Raw genomic sequence first — 21,725 nt, forward strand, 5'->3', positions numbered from 1 at the left:
TTGCATCAAGTTGTAAAATTGATTGTTTAATGTAAACTGTGTATCACAGCGCGTCGCCCGAGCCTGTGAGCGTGCAGTTCTCCGAGCACGCGGCGGAGCGCGAGGCGATGCTGCGCCACCGCAAGGAGCAGCTGCTGGCGGCGGCGCGCCGGCGCTACCTCGAGCGGCACCCCGCGCCCGCCGCGCCCGCCGCCCCCGCCGCCCCCGCCGCCCCCGCCGCGCGCCCCGGCGGCTCGCGCAGCTGAGTGTTCCGCAACCTCTTCGTGCGCCTCGCCCATCGCAGCGTCGGCCGCCCGAGCGCCGCCCGCCGCTTCGCGCACGCGGACGCGCCCGCCGGCGGCATCTGCGGGCCTGCTCCTGCTGGCGCCCAACGGAATCCCTTCGCCAGCGCCTTCCCTGGCGTACACCCTGGCGTCACCGGTTATACCACCGATAATAATATTGGCACTCGCACAGATGATGGCGCTAGTACTGGTCGTACATCCGCTGGCGCCGCTGCTTTTTCTGCCCCCCTCCATACTGGTGCTGACGTTACTGGCACCGCGACTGGGAGTATCGACGCCGCCTATGTTACCGATTCTGGAAATATTCACTCAGCCGTTGGCAGTTCTGGCACCTTCGGTAGTGCTGTTGGCAATCGTGTTTTGGACGTCGGCGTTGATGCAACCGGACTGGGACTAAAAACCGTCAGTAGGGAAAGTGGAGATGTTTTAAATAGGGCTAATTCACTCGATTCCAAAGGCAACTCGAGAAACGACACTGCCAGTGATGTGACAGCTGCGAGTGGCACAGGAAATGGAGTTGCCAGCGCGTCCGCCGAGCCGTGCTTTGCGTCCGCCACCTTCGTGCTGTACGCCCCGCGCGCGGCGCGCAGCAGCAGCCAGCACGCGTACCTCAGCATGCGGCGCCTGCTGCAGGCCACGCGTGCGCGCGGCCTGGCGCCCTACAACAACTCCAACGTGTAAAAGACTCCCCAAATACTTACTTCATTTTAATCATATTTCAAGTAGACCAAGATATGTACATCTATTAAATATTTTCTCAATATTCGTTACATAAAAATTAAGATATAACCCCGTTGGCATCGTCGTTTCCTTCTCTGGCACTGATGTTTTTTTGTTCCACAAAAGGTGTCTTAATTATCTCACACAAAATAATATTTTATATAAATTTTTGTGCACACGGTATACACTATTTTAAAATTTTGATGATTTTTGTGTTTAATAAAAAAGCATTTAAATCACAATCGAGTCTAGGGCTGGACCCAAACAGACCGCGCATACTGTATCGTCGTACCTGTAGGGGATGTATTTTGTCGTACATATATGCTTCTCGGATTAACGCATCTGAGCATCAGGTTACTGGCAAATGACGTATACATTATCAGAGGCGGATTAAATGTTGAGAGTTCTACTTATTATACTTATACAATTAATTTATAATAATATTTTTTTGTTTAAATACTCCGCGCGAACGCTCTTGAAGGTTTCGCATCACTGGGCGCGTGGTATGTATGATCCGCCTCTGTATTGTATGTTAAATTATAATCGAATTCAAAATATTATTAAATAATTCCACTCAAATAACCTTACGGACGTTTTAGAACCATTAAACATTTCGTCTAGGGGATCTAATGTAAAAATTACGTATTTTAATCCGGAAATTTAGTAGGAGTAACATAAATTCGATATCTAACTGTAAATATCATTCTTTTGGTACTCATGTAAGCCTAGCATGCGACCAAGGACATATCTCGTAAAGGAGAATCAACAAAAAATCAACCAATGGCGGCGGTGTAGTCCCAGTCCTATCTCTATCATTCCAACGCAATGAAAGAGATAGCGATGTTTCCGGTTGCGCACTGTTGGTTGTCATTTATCTAGTTCTCTTCACGAGTTATGTCGTCTGGTCACATGTTAGGGCTACTGAAGTTTTAGTGCCTAAGTACTGGGCTTAGGGTTGACAACATTTTTTCAGAAAAATATAACATTTGTCATATTTAAGTTGAAAAAAATATAGTACACTTGAAGAAAATATAGTATTTTTTTGGAATAAGTAAAAATAGACGAAGATAATTATTATATTGGTTGTTGCCTATTTATTTTTATAAAATCCATATTTACTGGCAAATCTCTCTTTTGCATTTTTCAAGAATGTTTTCTCTAAAATAAGTGAGTGGCAGATGATTTGTCACATTTAATTTTAAAATTTATGAAAAAGAACTTTAAATTAGACTCTTTTTGGATATGCCGACTAATGCTTGTGCCGAAAATTAATGAAATGAATGAATTAGAAATATAGTATTTTCGCGTACTATATATTTTCAACAGTATATAGTACGCAGACCCAAAATATAGTACAACACTATATATTATAGTACGGTTGGCAACCCTAACTCTGGGCTTACTGTAAGCTCCGACTCGACGTACCTTAGTGGCAGTCGTCGACGTAAGCACACATGCGACGGTAGCACGGTAGCGGTGATGTAAGGCTGACTTTGACTGAGTTATTGTAGGTGTATATACTTAGAGCTCGAACGTTTCGTACGTCTGTTTATACTTGGAGCGTTCGGACGGTCATCGGTACTGCGATACAAAGACAATAGGAATAGTCGCGACAAACATTTGAATATTAATGTGATGAATTTGAATTTCATGAAACCAAAGTACTTAGTGTTACGGAGTTTGACGATAACAGTGTTCTTGTAATAAGTTACTTTATATGTATACATCAGTCTTTTGGGACGCAATACAGCTGAGCTAAAGTTTCGGTAATATAATTTTAGGCAAACTGTCATAAATGAGTCTTTCCCTGCGTAGAACAGGGGTGTGATTGGGGTGGGACGACGGGGGTGTACGAAAAAGGGACGGAAACGCGCGCCTGGCGCTTGTACTTGTACTATTTAATTGTGCACCTCGCTCTGTGACGTCACTATAGCCCAATTCCGCGAATATCGAATGTTACTTAAGTGTCACGGATCACACGAGACAGCCACAAACATCGCCACAAGAACCAAAAAGGGGCCACAAAAGTAGCTGAAAAGCGCGACAGCCACTTGTGGCCGGTGGCTGCTACTTTTTGAATCCCAACTCACAGGACGGGATTGAATCTGACAGACTACGTGCATGCGTTGCCGTCGACTCTAACAGGTTTACTGAGGTAAGGGAGACAGTGGTACGGAATTGCGCGAGTGGTGTGTGGCGGCGTGTAGTGGCCGGTGCGGGCCACAAGAAGCGAGCACGACGATTGTAGCGTGTGGCGGCCACCGGCGACAACCGTGTGGGTAATATCCATATAAAATGTGTGAAAATGTGTACAATATGCCGGTAGCGGCGTTTTGTGGTTGTGGTCGGTGGCTCGTGTGCGGAAGCCCTAACATACGCGGGAGAGAGTTACATAGTCTAATCGCACATATGTTGTTTACTAGCTGCTACCGAGTATCGTAGTACTTGATGACTGACTGACTGCCGACCCCGTCCAGCCTGCCGGACGACACACCGTCCGTCAGGCTGGATGCACTTTTACATGCGTTATGTATACTCAGAGGCACAATTATCCGCCCTCTTTTATATGACGCAAGTATATTGAAGTGGGCGGATAATTGTGCTTCTGAGTATATATTTTTTACTATTCCGCTTGAATGTTTCGCACATGTTTACAGTCCACGTTTTAAATAATAAACACCCTTTACATACTCGATGTATCCATGGTGTATACAGTTATTGTGTATAATGATAGTATAATGTGTTATTTGTCTACACTTAACCAAAAATAAATGTATTCTCATTCTACACGTACGCACTTATATTAAAGGTGAAAATTTGTAAATATGTGAATGTTGAGAACATTAACAAAATGTATGCAAGAAGCGACAAATGCGTCTTTCGGAAACTGAAAGGAAAACTACATTAATTAAAATACCAGTGAACATTCTGTCCAATATTAAATCGTTTGAAACCTTTCATACTTATAACTCATGCAATTTGTTTTTTTTAATAATAAATGTTTGTCCACCATTTTGTAAAATAAAATGAATGTGATATTTTAGAATATAAACTATGTGAGTGGTATTCGTAATTCGCAAACTGTCCGGATTTACTCGTCCGTGTCTCGGTCAGCGTAGGCCTGATTAGTTAGACTCCTCTCACAATGAGAGGGGTTAGGCCAATAGTCCACCACGCTGGCCAATGCCAATGGTTCGAACCCACACCCTCCGGAATCTGAGGCAGAGGTCATATCCACTGGGCTATCACGGCTGTGACTGTCTCCCGTTTTTAAATAGTTTTAACACAGTCGACTTGTTGAGTTTGCTTTCAAGTAAGGCGTACACCGACCGAAACACCGCGCGAATAAAATCGAACCGTTTGTTTTAATTTATTGTAAAATCGATGTTTAGACAACGTGTGATCAGAATAAACGTTGAGTGTTTTAGTGATATTTTGTGATGAGTGTGTGTTGTGTAGCTGCAGTCAACACGACACGGTTGTGTGTGTTTTGTGTAGCTGCAGCCGACACAACACAGTTGTGTCTGATAATCTGCTCATGTGTGTTGCGACTCACAGCCGCAAGTTAAGGGCGTAGCCTGTAAGACCTGCTAATATTAAGATACCTATTTAGTTTATTAAAATCTATAAGAGTTTGTGCTCATTACAAATTCTATGAACTATCTTCTTTAGTGTTTTTTTTCTGATGCTCTCAACGACATGTCACAGTTTATACTATAACTTTAAACTCACAGACATCTGTGATTCTATTAAACATTAAAATTTCCTTAAAATGTTTGTTCTAACATTCGATCTCAATGTACACAAAGTGTACTTCTCGCTCCAGACGTTGCTTAATTGTTCACATATGAACATTAGTCTCTTAGTATTCGAGTGATGCTTAAACAAAAACCAAACAATAAAATCGACTATTGTTTCTGTTTTATTATTTATTTTATTTTTTGAATTGGCGTATTGTGGGTTAATTATATGTAAAATCCCACTTCTGATGTTATATTAATTAACTTGGTATTTCCAGGCTGCGCCACTAATCTGTGTGGGTCCTATTTATAATAATAGATGTACGCGTAGTAGCTTTTTTAGTATATAGTTGTGATAAATTACTTCGGCGCTAATTCATATTGACTCAATTGACTGAACTAAAACAAAGTTCCCGTTTTTATAAAAATAATCGTTTAATACTATCCAGCCGCAATTTAACTAGGCAACCTATGTGCAATGTGTCACTGTCAGGCGCGTAGCTCCCGCCGTGTCAATGATACGGGGCCCCCGGAATACAGGGACCCCATAAGTGTGAAAGCAAATAGTAGTAAAATGTAATCCAAAATCACACTGAGTCTGATGATATCCGGAAAAACAAACAAAAAAACTGCCTGCAGAGTTTCACTCCAGAAATGATAAAGTTTTTTGTGACAATGTTTTTATTCGGGGTTAAGCAAGCACTCAAAAGTTGGAAACATCCTACCTACAAAGGTTAAAAAGTCACAGTCATATTTATTTTAAGTATATTTCTTTTGTGTGAAATTTACCCTTCATTGCCACCGCAAACTAATTTTGATACAGGGCTCCTCTAAGGCAAACTATTCCACTGGTGAATATTATCTATCATTTATTTATTATCTATACTAATATTATAAAGAGGTAATCCTAAATAAATAATAAATTAGGGTACATATTCCTTATGCGGGATCTTAGACCAAAAAGAGATAAACTATACTCGTATATTGTATGCTTAAACGTAAATGAAGTCTTTTAAAGTTACCTGCTTTTAAGGAAGCTGTTATGTCCGTTTTTTGAAGACTCCATGCTTTGTGAATGTATTAGTTCAGTCAATTTAGTTTAGTTTTCGTGAACAATCAAATTAGCTCCTTGAAGGCGACACATTTTTAACCACCAACGCTAACTGTGAACACATTTCGAATCAAGTCTCGAAGTGACGCGCGCTCACAAATCGCGTCGGGAGTTAAAAGTGTGTCTCCGCCCTTATCATTTGGACGTGTATTCGCTAGTTGCTAGCGACTTATTTTTCTATAATATTGAAAGTGTATTTTTCTATGAGTAGATGAGATTTTAAATATGTACGTTGTCCATAGCTGTTAAGTTAGGTTTAAATGTTGTTACTTTTTTTTTTGGATCTATTTTTTAAATGTAATTCAAATCTTTTTAACATTTTGATGTCACAATTGTAGCTCGAAGTCTCCTCGATTATTCAGCTGCAGTCCCTTCACACTAGCCATTCAGCCTCGAGATAGTGTTTGTGAAGTTAGCAACAATTGACTGCGCAATGAATCAATAACGACAAACGGCGCGGGCGGGGGGTGTTCGCGTCTGTACGATTGCGCACTCATTCCGCAGCTAACTTCACAAACATAAAGGTCCGTGGCGAGCACTGTGTGTGAAGGGGCTGTAATTTATTCTTGTGCTTTTCTATGCATTCAGTAAAAGGAAAACGCAAGTATAACATATTAATAAAACTGTACTACCGTTAGCTTTACTCATTTTGGTGTTAGAAAATGTTGTCATAATATTTAATGAATGCTCAGTCACAGACAAACTGTAGTTGTGTGGAGGAAGAATTTATTAAATATCTTCTTTGTCCATGACATAGCAATTAGCATCCTGAAGTTAATTTATTCAATGTTCAAGCAATTTAAATTTTCGTGTGAGGCAAATATTTTGCTATAGTTAAAATCTTTTTGGAGTTTACTCCTTAAGAATTGATTTTTCATATAATATAGGTATGAAAAAATATGGGCTGTAAAATTCGATGAACGAATGACAGCGTTACGTTTTTGTGCACAACCTATTCTGCGCACCTTTCGCCATACGCTGCTGCGCACGCCGCGGCCTGCTGCTCCTCGGTCGGTATTGAGATGTACATAGTGTATGCTGATCGATCTGAGAGAGTAAACTCCATTCATGCGTCGGAGATGACACACTTTTTTTTCATTTACTTTAATAGAGGTTTACATTTATAAAATATTTTAGTAACGTGAGGCTGCAACACTTTATTACTATATAATTACGATACTATTAAATATCTGATTAAATCTACAGTTTGTAGAGGTTAGTGAAATACAGTTGAAGTAGCAGTTTGATGTTATACAGTAGTTGTTATTACTTTATTGTACACAACACAACAACACATGTCTCGTATGGCTCATTCTGTAAGTACTTAAATGTGTGGAAAGCTTGAAGATAGGAATATGATTTTTGTGATCCAAGTGCGTATATCTTGCAAAGTTAGCTCTCATGTTCACTAGGCAATATCTATAGGACACTGGCTCTCAATCTATCTAACCGGAGGTTCTATCACTATGTGATATTATGACATTGATTGCTTAATGAATATGAGGCTGTAATTTTAGTTATTTGTGTATTAGTTTAATATGATAATGTTACTAAAATTTATTGAAAACTAGTCAAAAATAAAATTATTGCATTAAAAATGTCTTTAATTGACTATGAACAATCTAGTGTTAAGGTCTTTTTATTATTTTGACTAGGCAAAATGAATTTTAATTCTGAACTGTTTGTGGCTTTCAACTTTTTTAAGTTTATAAACCCTTCCAATTCCTGTTATGTTCAAATCATCAGATTTTGAAAGTGTACTTTAATAGTATTCATTAACTACCCCACCCCACCCACCTTACTCTTATCTGATATGCTCACTGTGTAACTTTTTTTTGGTTTTTCAAAACATACCCACAAATATTGGGCTTATACTTGGTGGAGATACTTAACAGCGTGCATCTGACATGCTCTAGTAAATCCCGAAATTCTCTCTCCCATATCCATTAACAATCTCTGTAGTGACTATAAGGATAAATAAAATAAAACAGAAACTAAAATAGATACATAATATATTAATGAATAGACATATTTCAAAAACAATATCTTATCCTATGAAGTTGACGACCACTATGTGCAGCACGAGGTGAGCAAAGATGAAGTCAGCGAACCCGCGCTCCGCACTCAGCCCCAGGAACTCTGTCTTGTTCTCTGGATTCACTTGTAGTCTCAGACACACTGTCAAATGAAATAAATGTATAATACTACAAATGGCACCATATTAATCACTTTTATATCAACTGCACTAATCATAAAGCTTTGAATAGTAAACTGAAAAATGTATTATTTCTAAATAATAAGGCTCCTTTAGTCTATATAATAATCAACACTAGTGGATATACACCAACCAAAGAGGTACAAGTTAAGAGTATAATCCTGCTAATTCTATAAAGTCTTTAAAATTTGCATGTTTATAAAGGTATCCTCTAAATGTAATTGACAGGATTGTGACTGGTAAGACTACACCTTTTTTTGACATAGGGTAATGCATTTACACGCTTGAAGCTGCTTAGGCAGAAATTTCTAACAGTTACGTTTAGTATTTTATACTAATGTAATGTATGATGGTAGATAAAGAGTCTGTTTATGTCTACACTAGCCCTAATTTGAGCAAATATTTATTTTCTATCACATGGGACATACATAGAACATAGAAGGAGGAACAACTTTCCATACCTCCAAGTACGAAGCAGCTGACGGTGGAGATAAAGCCGCTGAGGAAGGAGTTGAACGGGAAGGTGCCGACGAGGCAGCAGTACACGAACTGTATGACGGCCGTCAAGAACACATACAGAAGATACGCGTCGATGATCTTCAACTTCTTGGGGGTCTTCGTCGTGTATTCTTGATACAATTTGGGAATTACGGAAGCTATTGAAGTCATTTTGAAATTTAAAATTGTTATTTTAAAATAAATCCACGCTAAAACCAATAGCCGGTATTTATTACTATGACATTTTGACAGCAATTTGACATTTTATGACGTGGTTTTAACCACAGAAATGTAGTATATGTAATGTAGATAATAGGCCGTACAAGACTACTTTAGTATTTTAGTCGAGTACGAATGATTTTTGGACGGTAAATCCAAAAGTCGTTCGTACTCTTTGACTATTTAGGTCCAACAGGTCCACAGTGGACCTGTTTCGCACCCAAATTCACCAACAAAAAGTCTGTCGTTTTTGAAGGGGAACGATGCAAACTCACACATCTAAAATATTTCACACCATTAAATATATTTTGTGTCCATACACTACACACAACTATAAATTTACCTCGCAATACACGCACGCGTAATTTTTAGTAGTGCTGAGCGTTTTTTAACGAACGAACATAAAAAACAGTTTGTCTGTGAAAAACGAACGGACTGTTTCTCAGATAGCTAACATTAGGTTCTTAGAAAAACGAAACGCGCTCACTCACTCATGAATCTGTCATTGATAACGTTGTTCGTTCGTTTTTTTTAATAGGCAAATAAATATAAGCTCTAATGTCATTAAATTATGAACTATTATTAAATGCATCCTAAAAACATAGAGAAACTGGTTCTTATGTTTGGAGTGGAGGTTATGCCAAAGTGAATCTTATTTGTAAAGAGATAGATTTAAAATTTCATTGATGAAATTAAGGACTGGTTTTAAAATACGTTTCGTTTTTTTAATGACCTAATAAATACTATGCTCTATTATTATGAAATTATGAACTATTATTGAAAATATCACAAAAACTAAAAGAAACTGGTTTTTACGTTTGGAGTAGTGGTTAAGCCAAAGCGAATCTTATTTGTGAGACGATAGACATATCATTTCATTTGATTTATATTATTGAAAATTAAGGACTGGTTTTAAATACGTTTCGTTTCTTTAACGAACTATTAAATACTATACTCTATTGTTATGAAAATATGAACTATTATTGAAAATATCACAAAAACTAAAAGAAACTGGTTCTTCTTGGGTTTGGAGTCGCGGTTAAGCTAAAGTGAATCATATTTATAGATGAGTACATCTATAATTTTATTAATAATAAAATTAAGGACTGCTTTTTATGTCTTAAAATTACATTTCGTTTTTTTCATACTATTATTGAAGAATCATATTAACTTAAAGAATCTTGTGTACAATAGTAGAATTTGATTTTATGGCTTCGGTTATTTTCTGCATTATGAAAAAAATTGTTAAACTTTTTAGGTTAAGCATACAAAAAAAACTAGTTTTTTTTTAAACTGTTTCTCGAAACAGTTTTTCACGTTTAAAAAAACGTTGCGTTTCGTTTTACTCAAATCGTAAAACGACCCAGTACTAATTTTTAGAAGCACATCGCTCAGACTATCCACAGAATATATACATAAAATATTCGATTACTCGATCGATTTTTTAATGTTCTGTCAAAATAATCGATTCTTTTTAGAAATTGTTTTAATTAAAAATTTGATAAAATTTAAGTAGAAATACTTACTAATGAAACGTTACTCCATTTTTTGCTAAAGTACAAGTTGTTGGTAGTTTTTTATGCCATTCAACTACAACCGGCATTTTTACGGAGCTCTTTACACAACGAAAACGATTACAACAATAAAACATCGATTCTATAGCAACAGTTTTTATAAACGCATTAGATCATTGATTTTTGATCTTTTTTAGCGAGGCAGGTCCTCTTATTAATGGTCGAAGTTCGTACTCGACTAAAATACTAAAGTAGTCTGTACGGCCTCTTAGAGCGATACTCTTTTGTAGTTTTTCGGTAACAGTAGACAATAATTTTTATGAAAATGCTACGTCAAGTTGACACTTGACAATTTGACATTTCTCAAACAATTTTGAATTTTGATAAATTTTGCATGTCATTTCATTGTGAATTGTGATTTCAAAATTCAATTTTCATAACTCATCCAGAAAAATAAAGCAAAGCTTTTGTATTCAATTTATAAAAGTATTAGAAAATATAACAAGAACACCCATTCAAAATGCTTAGTGTCAATGAAAACTTTCCTGAATATGCGGTTCCTGGTGCGAAACAAGTACATTTCGAGCCCTACGCCGACAACGGAGGCAGCGTCGTCGCAATCGCCGGCGAGGACTACGCCGTCATCGGGGCCGACACTCGCCTCAGCACAGGCTTCGCGATCTACACGAGGGAGCAGAAGAAGCTGTTCAAGCTGTCGGAGCTGACCGTGCTGGGCGCGACGGGCTGCTGGTGCGACACGCTCACGCTGACGCGCCTGCTGCAAGCGCGCATGCGCATGTACGAGCACGAGCACAACAAGGCGATGTCGACGCCGGCGGTCGCGCAGATGCTGTCCACGATGTTGTATTACAAGAGATTTTTCCCTTACTATATCTCTAATGTGCTAGCCGGACTGGACGCCGAAGGTAAAGGCTGCGTATACAGCTACGACCCCATCGGGCACTGCGAGCGATCCAACTACCGCGCCGGCGGCTCGGCGGGCGCTCTGCTCCAGCCCCTGCTCGATAATCAAATAGGTCTAAAGAATATGCAAAATGTCCAAGAGGCCCCTCTCCCCAGAGAGAAGGCTTTGTCTCTGCTGAAGGATGTGTTCATTAGTGCCGCCGAGCGCGACATCTACACGGGCGATTGTATCTACATACTGATCATAACAGACAGCGGGATTCAAGAAGAGAAGTTTGAACTCCGTAAAGATTAAGCTTGTGTAAAATGTATACAATTAAAGTTTTTAAAATAAATATTTCTTTAATTTTCAATAAGAACTTTAATACCTTCTGTTAAACAAAACAGACTTAAAAATAAGTAACTGAATTTATCCTAAGAATTATAATCAATTAATTACAGGGTAACTACAATATAATTACATGTTTGTTCAAACTATTTACAAATCTCAATTGAAATGACTAACAATATAATTTAATACAATAAATTCATTTATACTTAGGCATAACAAATATATTTCTCGGAAAGTGTTTCTCAAAGATTTCTGTAACTATTTCCTGCCTTGTGTTGTCTCCTAGCACTACGGCTTTTAATCTTGGAGGAACAGTGTTGCCAGTCACCAGAGGGAGAATGTTATAACACAGCTCAAACTTATCCTTGGGTGGAACCGTCACAGAAAACTTTTTGTATCCTGAAAATATGTAAGTGTCTGTGCCCTCTACTGTCAAACTTAGCCTGATGGGAACGTCAGTTCTACCGATCAATCTACACTTGAGCGGAACAGAAGTCATCAATTCAACTACTTCTGGATAATTGACTTCAATGGAAATAGGGCACTCTTCTATTGCAATACCTGACAAGGCACTGCTGCTCATAACACAGGGGCCACTGGTGCTGCTTTCTCGCCTCCACATGATGTTGTATAACCCTACCCTGGTGGGAGGGTCTTTTGGTTTGTACCTTGCCTGTACACATATAGCATCAGATGCTACATTTCTTTCGGCTACCTGTAAATTCCTAATGCACGATGATGGCTTTTTATCATCACCATACTTCAAGCACTCCACAGTCTCTAGCTCAGTATCTAAAATAAGTAAATCCCACGGACTGAGAATTTTTATCTCAGGCATTACTATAAAAGGATCATCTACAAAGCATTTTGTTATGGGCATAAAACCCATGTCAACAAAATTAGTTGTTACTTCAAAAGGTTTAATTACTGTAATTTTGGTAGTAAAATCCTTAACACATTCAAGTTTAGGCATCTCTTGAAAATCAATTTTGTATGACACTCTTAATTGTACTGTTGCTGTTGCAGTTCTGTTAGTCTTTAAATAAAATAAATTGGTGTAAGCAGAAGCCTCGTCGACAGTACCTACTTGGAACTTCAGAGGTTGTGGCTGTGACTCACCGTGAGCGTAACTCAACTCTGTCACTGAGTCAGGGTTAGGATTGTCCGGTGAGCTCAAAAGGGACAGGGCTATTGCCAAGTCATAAACTGAGCTTTCTTCATTATTGACCACAGTAAATGTTGTGGGAAACCATTCTCCCTGGAGAGCAGGAACTGCATTTTCAATTTCTATAGATAGCCTACATTCTCTGCTAGTTATACTGGTGGTATTCAAAGGCACTATACAATCAAACTCATAGTCACTTTTAGGACTCAATATGAAATGGAGCAGTTCAGGATGTACAGTAGGCTCTAGAGATTTACTATCTTCAACTTTAAAATTCATAATTATCTTTCTTCGCCTTTCATGATCAAGTATAAATGACACATTTTTAATGCTCATATCTGACCCAATATCATGTGGATTTGTTTTAAATTGACATAAAAACCTCCTCACCTTTCCACCTTCTAACTTCACATTTGTCATTCCACTATCCAATATAGGAATCTCTATGGTTTCTACTTTGCTGGCTATTGTAAGTAAAGCTGCCTTTGCTAGGAGGGTTGTGTTAAAAGTGAGACGCACAAATAACTCAACTTCAATTGTGTCATCCATTCTGTATTTAGCTTGTTTAAATTTAGTCTTTACTTCTAGGAAACTTGAAATATTAACCATGTCTATAACTATTGTTAGAGGCTCTTTCTCAATAGCCAGCTGCCAAAGTTCCAGAGCTCTGCTCTGTGAGGAAACAGGCAGATCTGGCTCCGGTGCTGGAATGTTCAGATTAAGAACAGACATAATATTCCTGAATATCCTGTCTTTATCATTGTTAGGGACTTGAATGTGCTTTGAGAGTGCCTCTATAGAGAGCTGGATGTAATCTTGGATTTTTGCTGACAAGTAGGCACATTGCAAAGCTCGGTTCAAGACATGAGATGCTAGAAACCACCATTTCTCTCTTCTGTAATCCCAAAGCATATGAGTCAATAGAGTGAGAGCTTTACCATAGTCTGCACAATAGTAATACTCGTTAGCCATTTCTACAACTAGCTGCTTTCTCATCCGGGGAGAATGAAAAGTCTTGAACTGTGTGATGGCACTACTTAGAAAGCTGATAATCATAGCTGAGTGATTGAAAACTCTCTCATTGTACTGCAATGCTAGTACAGCAGCCTGCTCCTTTTGAGGGTCGTGAGGATCGGCACTAAGTCTACCTGGCCTCCAGGGTCTCTGTCCGTAAAATTCCACAATGCCTTCCATAGGGTCTGGGGGTGGTGGGTACTGTAGAGCTTCACAACAGACGGACCGCATGGCTTGCCGTCTCATCACAGTGAACTGTGCAGCATGCTGGTAATAAAAACCAGGGTGTTGGGACTGAATAGCTGGAAGCCCTAAGCTAATCGCCTCATCAAAAAGTTCACCAAATGCGCTATACTGTCTGGCTATCCAAGCATAGTGCTCAAAGAGTAATTCAGTAGGGCCAATTCTATTTTTATATCTGTCAATATGTGATTTGAGCTGTGCAATGGCATCACGGGCCAGATTCAGTGCAAACAGCAGCTTGCACAGTTTGTAATTGATATAACCTGCCACAGTTCTGATTTCATGTATATTAGTATCAACTTGCCTGGTTTCTAGCAAGTTGTTGTAAGCGTGCATGTAGTGCTTGTGAGCCGTGCTCAGGTCCTGCTTCAATTCATTGAGGAAGCCCAGCTTGAACTGATGTCGAACAAATAAATATTGATGGGTAGTTTTATTCAAATGGTCTCTGTGTTGTTTGATATTTTTGGTCTCATGGTGATAATAGTTCTGTGCAATATCATAGAAAGCATTCTCTAGTCGAACTATGTAGCCCATGAGATGGTCACTGTGTGGAAGGACAAATAGGGACTTGGACTGTATCTCGCAAGCGGAGCAGAGCACCTGCGCTCTCTCGGCGCCGAGCATGTACTCGGAGGGCGGCGGCGACAGGCCGCTCTGCACCACCACGACGGCGACGCGCGTGGCGTGGCCCTCCACGGCGGCGCGGATGGACTGCACTCGCGACGCGCACTCTATGATCTTCTCGTTCCACTGAGGGTCGTTCCATTCCATGTCGTAGAATATGACGACGACGGCCGGTATGAGTGCGACGCGTTTCGGTATCCAGTTTTTCTTCAATATTCCCTTCGGGATGTACCATTCGTACGAGTTTCTCTTCGGTTTGATGACGGGAAACTCGAAAGTGTTGTGGAGAAGTTTGAACTGGACGGAGGCGCGGTCCGGGCGGCGGTTGTTGGAGAAGGCGTCCCATATCGTCTTGTGGATGGCGTTGTTAATCGTGTCCAGGCCGGACAGCCCGATCAGTGCGAGGGGTTTGAGTGTAATCTCGAGAGGAAACTCCGTGCTGTCGCTCGGCTGAGCTGTCATCGTGGTGCGTTACCTGGACCGACGCCACCGAAACTTGACTCAAGTTGTTAATTCATATCACTATTTACAATTAATTAAACGATCCAAAAAGTTGTCGAGCTCCAACACCCCATCGTCAACCGAGAAACGTCACTTTTCAATTTTCAATTTTCATGCGACAGCTATCAGCAGTGATTGCAGTTAGCGTAATCTGTTAACATCACCTTCATTTGTCGTCTGTGATCATCATTTATGTCGTAACGTAGTGATTTTATCATATACTTAGAACAAGTTATATATAGTGTAGTTATATATCTATGGATTTTATACTCTTTAAATTATCATCAAAGATAATAATTAAAAAAATTTCTAATTCCCGATTATTTTCGATAATTTAATTATTAATAAAAAAAGTTCATTTAAGTAATTAAGTATGCCATAGCTTTTTTACATTTATTGTATATTATTAATTTTTATAACTTTTAATTTATTAACGTATGTTTGTTTGTACCTTTGACACCTATATATAATGGACCTGTGGTATTTTACGTCAAATTTGGTCAAGGATTTAATTTTTTAAAGAATAAACAAAATTTTTTCGTAACCTCTCTAACTTAAAGAAAGCTACCTTAATGGAGCGAGATAGATATTTTTTAGCCATTGCGTAAAGAGGTTAGACATATTTTACATGACAACATCAATAATGTCATTTGTGACCAAATTATCTTTTGTTTTTAGTGACCAAAAATGGCTATTGTTGTGGTTCCGGTGTAACGGTATTCGAAATATTACGGAAATAATAACCAATAAGGTTGTGAATCGCAAATTAAATTAAATATTATACAATGGTGAAGTGCGCAGTTGTTGCCTGCACCAACAAAACTCAAACAAAACTAGCGGGAAATTCATTTCACAAGTAAGTATTAAAATCTTTGATTTTTCTGTTCATGTTGAGTATTTTAAAGGTGTTTTTTTTTAATTAGGCCCATTGACTAATTCAAAGCTTTACAATCCCTAAAGAATTGAATTATTTCACGAGTTTTGGTTTGACCGTATACATAGTGTTGGGAAAGTATTGTTTACAATATCGATGAATAGTGAAAAATTGATTTATTTCGCTATATCATCGAAATGTTCTATAAGTATAGTTATCTATACTAATATTATAAAGAGGTAAAGTTTGTAAGTTTGTAAGTTTGTCACATTTTTTTAAATGGGGTAATCTTCGGAACTACCGGTCCGATTTCAAAAATTCTTTCACCAGTAGAATGGTACATTATCGGGGAGTGCTATAGGCTATATTTTATATTAGTATGATATATATTCGCCGAGTTAACACAGTTTTTATCATACAGGTCGGACCGAAAATCCTCTTAAGCAGACTTATTCGCATGCGCTGCCTTAACCATTGTGTAAAATTGAAATTAATGTTTGGAGGCTTTATGTATCTTTAAAAGTTCTACAAAAAAGTCCGCGACACCATATATCTATCTTCTATATATTAGCAGATATAGTACCTTTTGTGTTTTAAAAATTATAAATTTTATATATTCAGGTTTGCGTCATTATTTATGCTACTTAACTTAAATCCTTATCAAAATAAATTATTTAATAATCACAAGGAAATTATGGAGATAAGATTTGCCCTTTATAGTATGTTAATTAGTTAAATAGTTTCGGAGATAATACAAAATTTCTAAAAGACGCAGAAATTCCGCTACATGACACCCCGCGCTTTCAATTACATAGTTCCCGTTCCTGCGTAAATATGGGAATCAATCATAGCCTCGCAAATTTAGTAGCTTTCTATTGGTAAAACAATCTTTCAAATCGGTCCAGTAGATCCAAAGATTATAATTTTAGCATAGAAGTCTCTATTTTCCTTTGTCACGCTCATAGGGCTGGACCGATTTTGCTAAGGGTAGGGGTAAGGTAGGGAAGGTATAGGGTAGGGTAGGGTAGGGGTAAAGGTAGGGTAGGAGAGTGTATGCCTAGGTTAGGGGTAGGGTAGGGGTAGGGAAAGGGAAGATTACGGGTAGGGTAGGGTACGGGTAGGGTAGGGGTAGGATACAGTTAGGGTACGGGTAGGGTAGGAGTAGGGTAGAGGTAGGAGATCGATACTGAAGCCTATTTTCTATTTTTTGTCTGTCTGTTTGCCTTTTTTTTGACCGGGCATCACGCTGAAACTACAGAATGAATTCAAATGATACTTAAGACGATTTGAGACCAAAAAACGTAGAAGGATAATAGGATACTTTTTGTCGCGAAAACAAAATCAGAAATGGGTGAAGTAGGGGTAGAAAGTTTGTACGGAAAGTCCTTAATTTTTCTAGGTACATTTGTAAATGTAAAATGATAAGTGGACTTTTTATTAGGTATAAGTTATGTTATGTTATGTGAAATAGGGGTCATATTGACATCGATTTTTACGCGGACGAAGTCGCGGGCGTCCGCTAGTATATTATATTTTTCAGATTTCCAAAAAACATGATTTAAGACAAAAATGGCTAAACAGCATTAACAGGCCTAATTTCCATCATGATACAGCTGCATATGCATTTTAAGAAGGATCACATTAATTTAACATTATTCCTTCCGCGCCGAGCCTTCCGCGCCTCAAAGACAATGCCTGCCCATCTATCCCGGTGAGAATTCTTTTTCATCGTAATCATTCTTGTTTGTGATAATATAGGAATTCCCTCATTTTAAAATATCTGAATACTAGCAAATTTTAATTTTAACATTTATTTATATATATTTTTTTAAAGTGTCCAATAGTGTAAGAGAAAGATATCATTCACAAATTTGAAAAAAGATTTTGCTGGTTGGTTGCTTTATGTCCTCATATAAATACTAATGTTGCATTTATAGTAATATTTTAGTAGATAACCAAAGAATAAAAATTACCTATTGCAGAATTTATCAACTGAGCAACAAGTAAGACAACCCTTGCAAGAAGTGAATCTTAATCTGTTATCAGAGAGTCATGACAATGCTGTTTCCCAAAATGGAATACAAGTAAGTAAAATAATTTATTACGGGTATAATTGTATTTTAATAATGATTTATAATTTGGAATCTATAGCCATTGGTCTATTTATTTGGTTGGCATTTAGGTAGACTCGACATAATTAAAGACTTATTAAATTTATTTTTTTATTAAGATCTAGATTTTCGACTCTAACTACCTCTGGCCAAGTGGCTGGGCTCAAGTCCAGGGTTATCCTAAAAAAATAATTACCTATGAAAAGGAAACTGTGCGACTTGGAGAGTTTAGTATTAGGCTGGTAGTGTAGGAGAACATCATATTCATCTGTTAGTAATCGTTACACATTCAAGACATAAACACGTTCGTGAGTGCCAATACAAAACAATATAGTTTAAATAATTTATACAATGTTTATAAAATACCACAGAGTAACCGGAGAGAGTCTTTACGTGCGTGCAAACCATAAAAAAAACAATAGTCACGCGTCTCCTTGCATATAAAAACAATTACGTAAATTGATATAATAATCAATAAAAAAATACTCCATCTTATTTCTTTAGTTTTTGAGAACAGTTTTTAAAATATTTAGAAACATATGACGCCATTTTTCTTGAATAATATTGAAAATTACTGATGCGTCGGTTCGTATCCTACTGACAAGAAAACGTATTCGTTTTTGAATTTCATATTCGTAGCGGGTACGACACCGTCATGTACGTACGCTCCATCTGTATATTATTGATTAATCTGTGTTAAATACAAAACACTTTAATGATAAAATCAATTGTATGGAATTTTATATTATAATAATGTAAGACAAAATTTAAAATGTTTCATTTTATTAAACATAATATTTTGTATAATTTTATATCGAGTGCTAAATTATTATCGATAAAACAGCCCTAGCTCAATATAGTGACCAAACATGGTTACCGGAAGCCTCAAAAATAATTACTTGTCACATATCCTCTATTATCTATGTATCTAAGGTTTGTACATAGTTATTAGTTAGAGGAATTTCAATTTTGATAAATTATGAATTTGTCAGTCTTAAATACATAATTATATAAATATAGTTGTCAAAGGTTAGAGTTTACATAAATTCATAAAAATTGGTTTGTTTTTTATTTAGGCATAAAAGAGTCAGAACTCAAAGTTTAAAAAAAAAACTTTTTTCAATGTGAAAATCAAACCCAGTGAAAACTGAAAACCGAAATTGTGATTATTGATTTATCGATTTCTTTATGAGGCTTAAGATTAGACTTTCATTTCGAACATTTGTTGCGGCTTGGGCTTTTAAAATTTAATAATTTGGTTACGAGGTTAAGCGATCGACTCACAATCATGACCTCCCAAGCCCTAGCTTCCCTCACGGCAACGTACACGGACTCTGAAGGCGAGGAAGATATGGAGGATGGACAACAGACGCCAGACAAAGAAGAGCCCACGGTTACACAAGCTGTGCCAGTCAGTCCGCAGACCGCAGGGGAAAACAAACAATCTTCGTCAGCACCCGTGTCCCCTAAACGGAGACTAGTTTCATACGTAGACGACACAATTGTCTCGGACGAGGAAGCTTCGTCGCACAGCGCTGACGACATGAGGAGACTGTCCATGGAGACAGACACGGACGAAGCGATTCCGCGCTCGGAGGAGCCCGACGACTCTGAAGATGGAGTCATGATACCGCCCGAGCCGCCGGGCAAGTGCCCCAAGGAGCTGCAAGATACCATAACCAAGTTCTACAACCGCATGATTAACGAGGGCTTGGACATGAATAAAATTATCCAGGAGAAGAAAAACTTCCGGAATCCCAGTATTTATGAGAAACTAATCCAATTCTGTGACATAAATGAGTCAGATACTAACTATCCACCTGAGATATATGACCCATTTAGATGGGGAAAAGAATCTTACTATGATGAGCTGGCGAAAGTTCAGAAAGCTGAAATGGAGAAACGAGAAAAGGAAAAGAAGGATAAATTGTCGAAGATTGATTTCATCAGTGGAGTTGCTAAGAAATCAGATAGTGACGATGACAGGAAACGGAAGTCCAAGTGGGATCAAGCAGCACCCAATGTGGCATCCAAGCCCAGTATCAAGCAGCCTGGCTTGCTGCAACAACCTTTGACCAGCAGTGCCACAGGCACCAAGGGAACGGTCATATCTGCTTTTGGGTCAATAGCAAAGAGGTCTAAAATATGACAAAAAAATAAACTCCTGGCAAAGTTATTATGGGGACATGAATAGAAACAGACAGAACTTTGCAGAATTTTTTTAATAACAAACATTTAATCATCTATGTGGCTTCTGTATTGCATTGCATATTATAGTCCTGTAGGGATGGCATTGTTGCTTATTAGATTTAGTGAAGTTAAATAAATGACATCATATTAATTATTATTCTGTAAAGTGGCATAACTATAGGGTGGAAGAGCTGGCAAAAGACCATGGGCCCAAGGCTCATAGGGCTCCATGTCTGTGAGCTCAGAAGTAATCTAACATTAAAAGTAATATGATTTGTCTGGGGCCCACCCAATCATTTGCCAAAGGCCTTAGATGGTATAGCTATGACACTAGTTCTGTAATAAATACTATTTTAATCTATTTACTGTGTATTGGCATTCTTATAAATTAATCAATGTCATATAAATTATTCAATGTTATAAATTAGTTTCTAAGTATTTCTCAAATATATAAAATTAATAAAATAATTGATTGTTCAATTTATTAATGTTTCATGACAATTTGCTATATTTAAAATTAAACTATGTCTATTAAAAGAAGTAGATCAAAATTTCAAACTGAATTTGTACACTTATTCTGACTTCATCTATTATTCCTAGAAAAAAGAAACGCTTCTTATGGTTATCCATTAACTATACTTATAATAAATCTGTAGAGAGGTCAATTCTGTACATGAAATATATTTCCAAAATAACTATCAGGGGGTGATTAGTGATCGATACTGATGCCAAAAATGCAATCAGTAAAATTTTTGTCTGTCTGTATGTTCTTTATAGAAACAAAAACAACTGGACGGATTTTAACGAAACTTGGTACAATTATTCTACATACTCCTGGGCAGGTTATAGTATACTTTTCATTGCGCTACAATCAATAGGAGCAGAGCAGTGAAGAAAAATGTTGAGAAAACGGGAGAAGTTACTCAATTTTTTAAGCTTCCTTCGCGTGTACAGGCTTAATGGTTAAAGCTACATAGAAATCATGTATGACGGAAATGTTCTCCTTAAAATTATCTATAAAAATGCAACAGCATATATGTCTATCTATTATGGTTGACTCACAATAACACGTGTAACTCCCGATAGCTTAGCAGTTCGGAGCTTTCTAATTATATTTGTCTACTTTTATGTTTATAACACTCATCACTCATCCCTTATAAGAAAGTTAACATTATTACCTATTCAATAAAAAAAGAATCATAAAAATCGGTAAAGAAACACCAAAGTTATACAAGAAATACGCTGAGCCATCGCGCGTGAATACTAATTCATGCTAAATGGATTATTTTTGTGTAACGGTTGCCGCGCTCGACGCGACTCGCGGTGGGAGGAATAAATAAAGAAGTGCAGCTTTAATGAGTAGGGTAGGGGTAGGGTAGGGTAGGGTAGGGGTAGGGTAGGGGTAGGGCAGGGGTAGAGTAGTGGTAGTGTTGGGATAGGGTAGGGT

At 37.9% G+C, this 21,725-nt stretch overlaps 5 protein-coding genes across 6 annotated transcripts in view; 3 read left to right on the forward strand and 2 right to left on the reverse strand.

Annotated features, from left to right (window-relative positions):
- Positions 1-7,453, forward strand: part of LOC112046118 (E3 ubiquitin-protein ligase AMFR-like) — a 50,191-nt gene extending 42,738 nt beyond the window's left edge. For both annotated transcript variants that reach the window (XM_052887917.1, XM_052887918.1), the window contains exon 8: positions 50-7,453. In XM_052887917.1, coding sequence (XP_052743877.1) covers positions 50-245 — 196 coding nt within the window. In that variant the 3' untranslated portion in view covers positions 246-7,453. The remainder of the gene's footprint in view (positions 1-49) is intronic.
- A 397-nt stretch (positions 7,454-7,850) lies between these two features.
- LOC112046109 (dolichyl-diphosphooligosaccharide--protein glycosyltransferase subunit DAD1) lies at positions 7,851-8,848 on the reverse strand. Its single transcript, XM_024082610.2, has 2 exons — positions 8,532-8,848; positions 7,851-8,033 (listed from the first exon to the last, which is right to left on the reverse strand). Exons 1-2 carry the CDS (start codon positions 8,737-8,739, stop codon positions 7,903-7,905), a joined length of 339 nt encoding a protein of 112 aa, XP_023938378.1. The 5' UTR covers positions 8,740-8,848; the 3' UTR covers positions 7,851-7,902.
- Positions 8,849-10,676: 1,828 nt separating this feature from the next.
- LOC112046103 (proteasome subunit beta type-1) lies at positions 10,677-11,560 on the forward strand. Its single transcript, XM_024082595.2, has one exon. It carries the CDS (start codon positions 10,822-10,824, stop codon positions 11,518-11,520), a length of 699 nt encoding a protein of 232 aa, XP_023938363.1. The 5' UTR covers positions 10,677-10,821; the 3' UTR covers positions 11,521-11,560.
- A 2-nt stretch (positions 11,561-11,562) lies between these two features.
- Positions 11,563-15,255, reverse strand: LOC112046102 (trafficking protein particle complex subunit 11). The gene has a single exon (XM_024082594.2). The coding sequence runs from the start codon at positions 15,062-15,064 to the stop codon at positions 11,753-11,755; it is 3,312 nt and encodes a 1,103-aa protein (XP_023938362.1). The 5' UTR covers positions 15,065-15,255; the 3' UTR covers positions 11,563-11,752.
- A 3,844-nt stretch (positions 15,256-19,099) lies between these two features.
- On the forward strand, positions 19,100-20,746 carry LOC112046105 (SAP30-binding protein-like). Its single transcript, XM_052887955.1, has one exon. It carries the CDS (start codon positions 19,377-19,379, stop codon positions 20,235-20,237), a length of 861 nt encoding a protein of 286 aa, XP_052743915.1. The 5' UTR covers positions 19,100-19,376; the 3' UTR covers positions 20,238-20,746.
- The last annotated feature ends 979 nt before the right edge of the window (positions 20,747-21,725 follow it).

This window comes from Bicyclus anynana, chromosome 20, assembly GCF_947172395.1.
Source record: "Bicyclus anynana chromosome 20, ilBicAnyn1.1, whole genome shotgun sequence".
In the NCBI taxonomy this organism is placed as follows: domain Eukaryota; kingdom Metazoa; phylum Arthropoda; class Insecta; order Lepidoptera; family Nymphalidae; genus Bicyclus; species Bicyclus anynana.